This window comes from Gossypium arboreum, unplaced genomic scaffold, assembly GCF_025698485.1.
Source record: "Gossypium arboreum isolate Shixiya-1 unplaced genomic scaffold, ASM2569848v2 Contig00552, whole genome shotgun sequence".
Classification (NCBI taxonomy): domain Eukaryota; kingdom Viridiplantae; phylum Streptophyta; class Magnoliopsida; order Malvales; family Malvaceae; genus Gossypium; species Gossypium arboreum.
In genome coordinates this window covers 1-10,613 of record NW_026440666.1, presented here as the reverse complement: position 1 = coordinate 10,613, position 10,613 = coordinate 1, and the positions used below count along the sequence as shown (strand labels likewise).

The following is a 10,613-nucleotide window of genomic DNA, read 5'->3' as shown; positions in this document are numbered from 1 at the left end:
GAATGGATATCCCTCCAATTATGTTATTCCATATTTTGCCTGAAATTTTATGAATTTATGATTTTATTTACATTACCAGAGGCTCCAATGCGTATGACCTCTGTGTTTGTGTGTATTTGTTGTTGCAAGTACCATCCGCTTTCTTTTAATTATTTTGCTTTTATCGCCTCACGTTGCACTTTAATTTTGACTTAGGCTCATTTTTCTACAGGGCATTTAGTACGATTTAGTTTCATTTGTTATAAGAGAGGGATTTAAGCTCATTATTAGTGAGTGCTCTTGTAGGATAAAGCATTTCGCATCTCTATATTTTTGGGATCTTTGCTTATTTAGCAATTAAAATCTAATTTGCCTAAGCCCTGATCTGATTTCTAAACTGGACAGTTTTTGAGGGTTCATAAAACTTAATTGAGTTATTGTTTTGCATTTTAGTATTGCAAGAACTTTGCTGAAAGAGTGCTGTAGCAAGGTAGTTCGGTTACATTTGAAAGGTTCATGTTGTCCTAATTTTTAATGATGCTTGAAGATGATTTTTGCTTGCGGTATTCTGCTTTGTTTTGCTTTCTTTCAATTTGCTCACACTGGAACAATTGGTCTCTTTGTGGTCTATGTTGTTGGGGTTGAATATTTGCGATTAAATCAATTAGAGCTTTGTTTTCCATCTGTGTGCCATAGGTGGTCGTGACAATCTTAAAACAGTGAAGGCAATTGCTTTAGGTAGTGGGATACTACCGCAGATGTGGACACTTTGGAGCCTAATCTCATTGAAGGGAAAGTTTTGAGTTCGCTATCTGATTAAGAAAAAAGTTGTTGACCAAATATTTTTGCTTTGCTTCTCCATTCATTTTCTGAACTTTTTGCAGCTTAAAACAATAACAGAATATTTAAATTATTATGTTATTATGCATAGACAATGTGCTGATTATTGCCCAATGATAAACTTTTGCTTGTGCAAGCATCAATAAAGAGGGGAATGTGCTCCATGTAATTAGTTATTTGATTTGTTGAAGGTATTTGTTAATTTAGATGATTTGATTATGCACTTCCTCAATTTACATGAACCCTTGATCATCTCTTTCAAAATGCCCTTTTGAATGCATTCAGATCTTGCATATGCAGTTTGATTTGTTTAGCCTCTGTTACTGAGATTGTCCATTTAAAATTATTTGATGATAAACTTCCTTACCTGTGGTGGCATATTTTCAGCACTATTGAATTTAGTCTTTTGGTCTCTGTCTGGATCTTTAGGCACTAGCTTTGAAGCCAAACTATGTGCGTGCTTGGGCAAAACATGGGTATCAGTTACGCCAACCAGGTTTGTTATATCTTGCACTGTTCTCTCATTGTCTTGAATTTCATGAAAAGGGCTCCAATTACTTCTACCCTCTAAATATTTTATTTTACCGATGAAAATAAAGAAAAATATTATAATATTGTTATGTTATAAAACAAAAACCCAAAGTTTCTCACCGTTAAATCAAGATCCATTGTCATTAGCTTCTTTCTCTCTCTCGAAAAAGGAAAAGAAAATGTTTGAACTCATGAATCAACGGTAGCTTCTTCTGAATGAGTGAGTTGAGGTAGTGCCAGTCTTTCTTTTAAGGTATAAATTTTGATTCTTCTAAAAATCTTGTTTTTTCTTCATCTCGTTTTATTCTGTTTGGTTACTGATTGAAGAAAATCTAGGGAAATTTGTATCAAACTTGACAATAGGCCTTTTTTTTTTTTAAATAATTCCTGATTCACCTGTGAGTTGGCAAATTCTGTTCATCCTGCATTTTCCTGGAAGCCAAACAGGAGACTTAAATGTTTTTAATTTCGAAAATTTTGTTCTCTTAGGAAATATTGAAAAAATACATGTCTTTCAGTCCGATTTCCCCTTAATTTTTTTCTAACGTCTTTTTTCCTTTACTGGCTGTTAATTTTCTTTCTTATTCTGTTCCGGCTTTATCTCTGTCATATTCCGACTCGGAATAAACTATTCTCCGGATATCCTGCCTTTTCTTATTCCGGTTCTGAATTTTTGGCTTCCAGTTAATGGGTTTTAGTGGCCGGTTCAGCTATTTTTTGTTGTTTAGACCGGCCAACCTGTCATACTTATTCAGGCTAGGGATATCCCATTCCAAGGGATATCCCGGTTCGTTGTTATCTCATGTTGGTATATCCCGGCTTGGGTTTATCCCATTCTAGGTATATCCCGATTCCCCACTTTTTTCCTAAGTCTCTTACTTTCTTTGTCTTTAATTTCTCAAAAAAAAAAGTAATTTAAAGAGGGTATTAATTACCATAAATGTTACCGTTGTCACATGGGGATTTAGAAAATTAAGTTCTCTCTCTTCCATTCATAGCTTCCTCGTTTCTTCACCTATTCGAAATTTGAATCCTCAAATCTATCTCTTCCATCCATAGCACCCCATTTATTCGCCGACTCCCTCTCTCTGTGTGTCTGTTTTGAATTTCTTCCTCTCATTTTTTTCTAGTTTTGGGTCATCGAATGCCAAAAAAAAAAACACAGAAAGACGCTACTCTAGGTTTTCTCTGCCGTTTCTGGTTTTTATGATTTTTGAAATTCTTCTGCTTCATCGGTGACTGATTTCAGGTATGAATCATCACTTGTTCTTTGTCTTTGTCTTTGCCATTTCATTTTTGTTTTAGTTTCAGATCTATTCTTTATTAATTGTATTTCAGTTGGTTTTTTATGATTTTTGTTTTCTTCTGTATAAATCCTTTGTCTTTGCCTGTTCATCTTTATTTTTTCGTTTCAGATATATTTATTTATCACTCGAAGAAAAGCTAAAGGGAAAGTAGGAGGGTTTTGAGGATAGTGAAAAATGGTTGGTACTGCTTCATCGGAGATTGATTTCAGGTATGAATAAATACTACCTGAAATCAGTCTTTTTCTTTCATCTCTGTTTTTAGTTTCAGATATATACTTCTTTTTACTAATATTCTCATTGGGTATTTGTCAGGGTTTTCTGTTTTCAGATTCAAAGAATCAAAAAGCGCCACAAATTTACTTGGCACCAGCACTTCTCGAATCTTTTCTTTTTGAATTTCTCTTCCGCAGTACTAGTTTTGTTTGCTTATTGATTTCTGGGTTTTAATGCTGTTAGATTCTGGATTTCCCTCCGTTATATAATTGTATTTTTTTTATGGTTTATGTGATGGAGAAGCTATATTAGTATTGGATTGTAGTTTAGATATTCCTGCCAGTTTAAACAGCATGGCTCTTTCATTTCTCCATCATAGTAAAGTAGTGAGCTTGGTTTGTAAATTAGCCTCTTTTTTTTTTTTTTTTTTGCGTCGTTGCTATTGCTGTAAGAAAACATTTTATAATTCTGAAGCCTATTTTTGGAAGAAAAAGTATGCATGGTTTTTGTTTTAAATCAAGAACTTGTGTTTGGAAGTACTTTACGTTTGAACTGTTAGCAATTTCTACTCAAATATGATGATTTTGCCACTTCCTTTTTATAATATATATATATTTTTCTCTTTTAGGAGGTCGTGATTCATATTAACCCAAGGTATCTCTCTCTACAATCTCAAGTGAATTTTCTACAATCTCTCTCTACAATTTCTGCTGTCGGCAAGTGTTATCCCAGCAGTAAGTGTCCTAAATTTCTTTTTCCGGACAACTGATTTAGGCAACCCAAATAAGATCGCTTGAAATGTCAAGCTGATAATCACCCGCATCTATGACCTTCATGCTCTGCACGTTTGCAACAGGAATTTAGCAATATTTTTGTATGTCTCTTGAAATTATCTTCAATCTTATTTTCACGTTTGAGTCACCCGTTCATTTCTTTCAGTGGTATGTTTTCAGTGCTTTATCTTCAAGCTGATAATCACCTGCATCTATGGCCTCCATGCTCTGCACGTTTGCAACAGGAATTTAGCAATATTTTTGTATGTCTCTTGAAATTATCTTCAATCTTATTTTCACGTTTGAGTCACCCGTTCATTTCTTTCAGTGGTATGTTTTCAGTGCTTTATTCGATATGTAGGTTTCTCTACCAATGCATCATGTGCAAATTTGAACGGACATGCTAATGTGTTTTTACCAGGGAACTATATCTAACTCCTTCTGCTATTGCAGATGGATATACCTTCCAAATTGGCTTTATCTTTCCTTTTCTTTCTGCTACTATCTCGTGCTTTGAGTAGTCTTTACATGCATGTCACCTTTTAGCCTGCTTTTCTTGCATAACACAATTAATGAGCTAAACATACAGGAACAATCTCAGTTAACATCTGTAGATCAAATGAGAGGGGGAAATATAGAAAGTTTGGCTGCAATTCAGCCGACTAGGATGCTTGCACATACACTCTCTCAAAACAGTGATCCTAAGTTTCGGGTTATTTAAAACTGGTTGGCTAAATACTTGCAATGTGTCAAGATAGCTCTTAATGATATCATCGTTACTATGCATGAGTTAATATATGCACTTATGTGCTGTATGTTTTGGGGCATGCAGAATTCAAAATTTCTTCAATTTGTATCCAAGATGAGTCGTGGTGAACTTATCATTGATTATAATCAGGTCAAACCAGCATCAGAGAACTGGGCAACAGAATATCAGCAACAGTACAATGGAGGTGCTTCTTGGGCTGATGAATTTGCTCATGATGAGGCAAGTAGAGATCTTGTGGAAGGTAAAGAAGCTTATAGATTAATATGTCCTGATAATCAGTCATAAATTCCTTTTAGCAGTTTCCTCCTCCTTTTCTTCTGCCTTGCCTACGTAGACTAAAATGGAACTAACATCACTGACCTTAGGTAGTAATCTCATTCACCAACCCTAGGTGGTTGAAACTAGTTTTGATGATTGGAGAATGTCCCAAATGATAATGATGGTTTGGTTAGTGCTATTTTCTATATATATCTACTATAATTTAGCAAATAAAGTGTGAATGACTAATGATTCTGTATTATTACATCTTCAGTTGAACTTTTAAATCAACTAAACCTGTAAATCTTATATGAGATTATCTATATTTGTTATTTATAAAATATGCTACTCACTGTTTTGGTGGTTCTTAGTATTTCTATGGGCCAAACCAATGGGTCATGGAGTTTGTTGCTAAATTGAGCAGTGAGAGCTTATTGATTATAATAAGTTAGAAGATAAACTGTCACTGATGATTCTTGTAATTGTATATCTCTGTTTGGTATTAAACCAGCTAAAAACATTGTAATTTGTATAAAAGTTCTTATTATACAGAATCTGCAACTCTGGTTGGTGGTTCTTTGATTTTCTTCAACCTGATCAATGGGCTGAGGGTTTGCTCTGTATGAGAACAACTAGGGTGTTTTGATTTGTTTATTCAGGATACAAAGTGCAACTAATGATTTCGTGTTATGTATTATTTTGAGACTCTTAAACCGTTGGAAGCTCTTATTCTTATTTGAAATATTCTAATTTTCTTCGTTTCATTAAATGTTCTTGACTTGATGGTTAATAGGTTTTGTGGACCGACCATTGGGCCAATGAATTTGGTGCTGAAAGTTTGCCACAAGAGTCTCGATGATCAATGGGTCAATGAATTCTCAAAGTTGCATGTTGATGATGGCGAAGAATTTGGTCGTCAAGTTGGTGTGGGGCTTTGGGAGATAGTTCATCCGATAACGGCAAATTCATATGATGAGTAAGTGTGGTAGCCTTGAAGAAGTTCACTTTATAACCTCTCTTAATTCTACATGAATGTTTTGGTTGTGAAAACTTGTAGGTTCGTGTGGACGCTTCAAGTGGTGTCTATGTATTTTCCGATATGAATCTAGAGAATATTCTAAATATTTTAGGAATATTTTGTAGATATTTTTTATTAAAATCTCTTATTTTAAGGGATCATATCTCCTATTTAGTATCTTTCCTAACTTAGAGTTTCCTAAAGTAGTGTCATAGGTTGTATATAAAAACTCGATTTATATTCTATTTAGTATAAAAATACTCGATTTCTACATGGTATCGCCTAGGTTCATTTCTTTTCAACCTAGACCATGTCCAAACTCCTTCTCCTACTTTGGAGATTACTTCAAATCCGAAAATTTTCTAGTTCCGATGCTTTCATCGATTCGTCGTCGACTATCACCGCCATCGATTGAATGGCAACAATTTTCTTGAATGGTCCCAATCGGTTAAGATTTTTCTTGGGCGAGAGAAAGATTGGACTACGCCTTGTGAAATCAAGAGCTCGGATCGATTGGTTTTGCTAAGTGGATGCGTGACAATGGTCGGTTATGACTTGGCTCCTTCATTCCATGACCCAGTATAAGCGAAACTTTTTCTTTACACCACAATGAAATTTGGAGCGATCCGAAACCTACTTCTAGCACGGATAACATTGTTTGAATTATATCATGTTGAAGATCAAGGCCACTCTTAAACAAGGAACCATGCTTACTTTCTACTACAATACCCTATCGCTCTTTGGCAACAATTAGATTTGTATGCACATTATGATTGGGTAGATCCAAGAGATCTTGCTTTTATCGCAAATTGTTACTCAACGAAGACTTTTTCAATTTCTCCAAGGCTTAAATAAGAACCGGACGAGGTTCGCGGCAGGTCTGGCTATTTCTCCTCTTCCCTCCTTGGAGGCTTTTCTATGGTCAAGAAGGAAGAAAGCAAGGTGTGTGATTTGTCGATGAACCATCTTCCACTTCAAAGATCCCTTTTGACGATCAATCATCTCCCCTTCCAAACGGGAGACCTTGGTGTGATCATTGCAAAAGCCCGGCCACTCTAAGGAGAAGTGTTGGAAGCTTCATGGTAAGCCTCAGGATCGGAAGTCCAAGCACTCTCAAGATAATAAATCAAGCCTTGTTGCCACCCTCATTACTAGTTTCACTAAAGAAGTTGTGAACTTCAAAAACTATTTGGAAAGTTTCAAGGGTCTTTGAGGGTAATCGGTCATAAAAGATCCGAAGGTAACCTTTCTTCTCGCATTTTTCTCCTCCCGTTGACTCCTAATTGGATCCTCGATTCGGTGCTACGGATCATATGATGGTAACAAGGCATTGTTTCACAATTTTTCCATACCTTTGGTAAAGCACAAACCTGATGGTACCTTTGCAAAATAGAGGACATGGATGTTATTCTCAATGAACATTGCACTTAAAATGTTCTCTTTGTACCAAATTGCGTGCAATCTCATCTCGTTAGTAAATTGTCCAAGACTTCCGCCTGTAATTTTTAATGATCGTGATTGTACTTTGCGACGAACTCAAGAAGATGATTGGTAAGGCCACTTGCATAATGGTCTCTACATCCTCCCTACCTCTCCTAAAATCAAGATCTCCAAGTCATTTACCGCTTTAGGAAAAGTTGATCTTGTTATGTTATGGCACTTTCGTTAGGCCATCCTAGTTTCCAATACCTTGCAAAATTGTTTCGCCTATTCATTAATAAAAGGCCTAATTCTTTTTCTTGCAAAGTTTGCTCTCTTGCCAAACATACTAAATCATCTTATTTTCCTTCTACATACAAGCCTTCTTACCCTTTTGCTTTGATCCATAGTGATATTTGGGGCCCTTCTGGGTGAAGAATCTGATAATTGTAAGTGGTTTATCACTTTTATTGATGATCACAGAGGATAACTTGGACTTATTTTTGAAAGATAAATCTGAAACCGCTAGTGTTTTTGTGCAATTTTATAACATGGTTCTCACTCAATTTGGGTCTAAAATCCACTCTTTAATCGATAATGGCGTGAATTTTTGCTAGGTCTTTAGGTGATTTTTTAAGGAAAAAGGCATAGTTGATTAGTTCTTGTGTTGGAACCCCTGACAAAACGGCATTGCGAAAGAAAAAATAGGCACCTTCTTGAAGTTACTCGTTCTTCTATTTACCACTAATGTTCCTAAATATTTGTGGGGAAGCCTTATTAACGCCACATATTTAATCAACCGGATGCCTAGTAAGGTTTTAAAATTTCAAACGCCTCAATCTATATTTTTAAACTTTCCTCATTTTAAGCCTATCTCCTCCATTCGCCACTTAAAATTTTTGGTCAGCCTTTTTTTTTCCAAAATATTGCTCCTAATAAGTCCAAGTTAGATCCTAAGTCTTTAAAATGTGTATTGTTGGGTATTCTTCACTTAAGAAGGGTTATAAATGCTATCATCCTCCTTCTAAACGATTTTTCACCACTATGGATATAACATTTAATGAGCAGGATTCCTATTTCACTCAAAGTGAAATTGGAAACATGGAGTGATTTTCACCCAACAGTATCTCCTCCTAATCTTCATTCTCAACCTTGAATTGCCATTTTGTTCGCCATTACCGCAGATCATCACGTGAATGCTCCCATTGATTCTCCTGTAGTACCTATGACTAATTCACCTACACCCACTTTAAACACTCTTCCTAAAAATACACCTACTCCAATTGGCTCTTCAAAAACACCACCACCCAAACACCTGTCTACACAAGAAAAGAAGACATATCCCGAGACTGCTTTTGCAATTTGATTCTTGCAGAATTGGATTTGGGTCCAGTTGGAAATGGAAGAAGAAATCGAAGTCCACTACTCTAGATGACTTTCCTATTGCTATTAGAAAAGGGGTTAGGCAAGGCACTAAGCATCCTATTGAAAAATTTTGGTTATAATTCATTGATGCCGTTTTTCAAGCATTTACAAGAACTTTGGATAAAAACGAGTTCCCACAAGCATAGTGAAGCTCTAAAGGATCCAAAATGGAGAAGGGTTGAAGAGGAAATTTGTGCACTAGAGAAAATGCTACTTGGACCATTACGACCTTCCTCAAGGAAAAAAAGGTCGTTCGTAAATGGATCTTTCTGTAAAGTATAACTCCAATGGCGTATCCAACGATACAAAGCTAGACTAGTGGCCGGAGGTTTCACGCAAACATATGGGATAGACTTCACGAAACTATTGCACCTGGCAAAGCTTAACACTATTCGAGTACTCCTAAGTTTGGCTGAAATTGCGATTGGAAATTACACCAACTTGATGTAACGATTTCTTAATGGCAAGCTTGAGGAAGAAGTCTATATGCAATTGCCACTGCTCAAAGTCTATTGAAGGTAGCAACAAGGTTTGCAAGCTCAACAAGTCTCTATACGGTTAAAACAATCACCCGAGCTTGGTTCGAGAGGTTCACTAAAGTCATTCTTCAAAATGGCTACAAGCACCTCTCCGATCATAAGCTTTCATCAAGGTAACTTCTACAAATAAGAAAGCTATCCTAATTGTGTATGTGGATGACATCATTCTTCTGGAGATGATGAGGAAGAGATTAGCAATTTGAAGAAGTTGTTAAACAGGAATTGAAACCAAGGACTTGGGAAAGCTAAGGTATTTCCTAGGAATGGAGGTGGCAAGATCAAAAGAAGGACTTGTGATCAACCGAGAAAGTATGTACTTGATTTTCTCAAAGCGGTTTTCTTGGTGTAAGCAGATACACCAATGGAGGCAAACTTGAGATTCAATAAAGAAGATGAGTCCTTAGTAGAGAGAGAAATTTCAAAGGTTAGTTGGGAAACTAATCTACTTATCCTTGACAAGGCCGGATATAGCTTTTCCGTAAATGTGATAAGTCAACACATGACTAATCCTTAAGAGCATATGGCGAAAATAAATTTCAAGTACTTGAAGAAAACTCGGACACGGCAATGTTTAAGAAGACACAAGATGAATCATTAAGATTTTACGACTTAGTTGTGGAGATCTCACCGAAAGAAGATCCACTAGTGGGTACTGCACTTTTGTTTGGGGTAACCTTACAACTTGGAAGTAAGAAACAATCATTGTTTCAAGAAGTAGTTGAGAATTTAGAGCACTAGCTTTGGGGATATGCGAAGAATTTGGCTACTTAAATTACTAAAAGAACTTGGCACAAATCGGAGGATCACTTTGAAGTTTTGTGTGATAATCAATGCCATTCAGGAGAACCCATCAACATGATCGAACAAAGCATGTTGAAATTGATAGGCATTTTATTGCGATCAAGTCAACAAAAAAGCCACTCTTTCTTACATTCCTTGAGACGATGAGCATATTCTTACCAAGGCTTTGCCAAAACCTGTGTTCAATAATTTCCTATTCAAGGGGATTATACAATGTATATTCTCCACTTGAGGGGATAAGAATATTCGTAAATATTTTAGGAATATTTTGTAGATATTTTTTTATTAAAATTCCTTATTTTAAGGGATCATATCTCCTATTTAGTATCTTTCCTAACTTAGAGTTTCCTAAAGTAGTGTCATAGGTTGTATATAAAACTCCGATTTATGTTCTATTTAGTATAAAAATACTGATTTCTACAAATCCATATGTTGGTCATCAAAATCCTTTAAAAGAAGGTCAAGAGCTATTCAAGAAAGGACTTTTGAGTGAAGCGCTTTCCTAGAAGGTCAAGTTATCAAAAGTCTTGAGAATGTTTGAAGGTTGGAGATTGCTAGGAATAACCCATGCTGAAAATGATGATGACCAGCTCTAGTTTGTCGAGTTGGATAGTTCATGTGTATTCTTACACCAAAAACATTGTTTTGTGTTCTTTAATACTACAAGAATTTCTATTAAGAGATGTACCTTGTCTAGTTCAAAATCTGTTTCAAAATCTTTGGTTACATTCTTTGCTGGCC

General features: G+C 35.8%; 1 protein-coding gene and 1 long non-coding RNA gene across 3 annotated transcripts; both read left to right on the top strand.

The window, feature by feature from the left end:
* Positions 1–1,236: 1,236 nt before the first annotated feature.
* LOC128279254 (uncharacterized) lies at positions 1,237–3,274 on the top strand. 2 transcript variants are annotated; one of them, XR_008278875.1, is made up of 3 exons: positions 1,237–1,315; positions 2,766–2,866; positions 2,970–3,274. It is a non-coding gene; the product is annotated as an uncharacterized LOC128279254 (long non-coding RNA). The 2 variants fall into 2 exon arrangements; XR_008278876.1 differs by lacking the exon at positions 1,237–1,315 and adding an exon at positions 2,260–2,599.
* Positions 3,275–3,509: 235 nt separating this feature from the next.
* Positions 3,510–5,011, top strand: LOC128289156 (peroxisome biogenesis protein 5-like). Its single transcript, XM_053025012.1, has 3 exons — positions 3,510–3,744; positions 3,824–4,355; positions 4,476–5,011. The coding sequence occupies exons 2-3, from the start codon at positions 4,176–4,178 to the stop codon at positions 4,695–4,697; spliced, it is 402 nt and encodes a 133-aa protein (XP_052880972.1). The 5' UTR covers positions 3,510–3,744; positions 3,824–4,175; the 3' UTR covers positions 4,698–5,011.
* Positions 5,012–10,613: the final 5,602 nt, after the last annotated feature.

Bases quoted from the DNA above. Each gene is read 5' to 3' on its own strand.
- LOC128289156 (XM_053025012.1), top strand. From the start codon at position 4,176: ATGTCACCTTTTAGCCTGCTTTTCTTGCATAACACAATTAATGAGCTA. The intron at 4,356-4,475 runs GTTATTTAAAAC...TGGGGCATGCAG, and splicing joins ACAGTGATCCTAAGTTTCGG to AATTCAAAATTTCTTCAATT.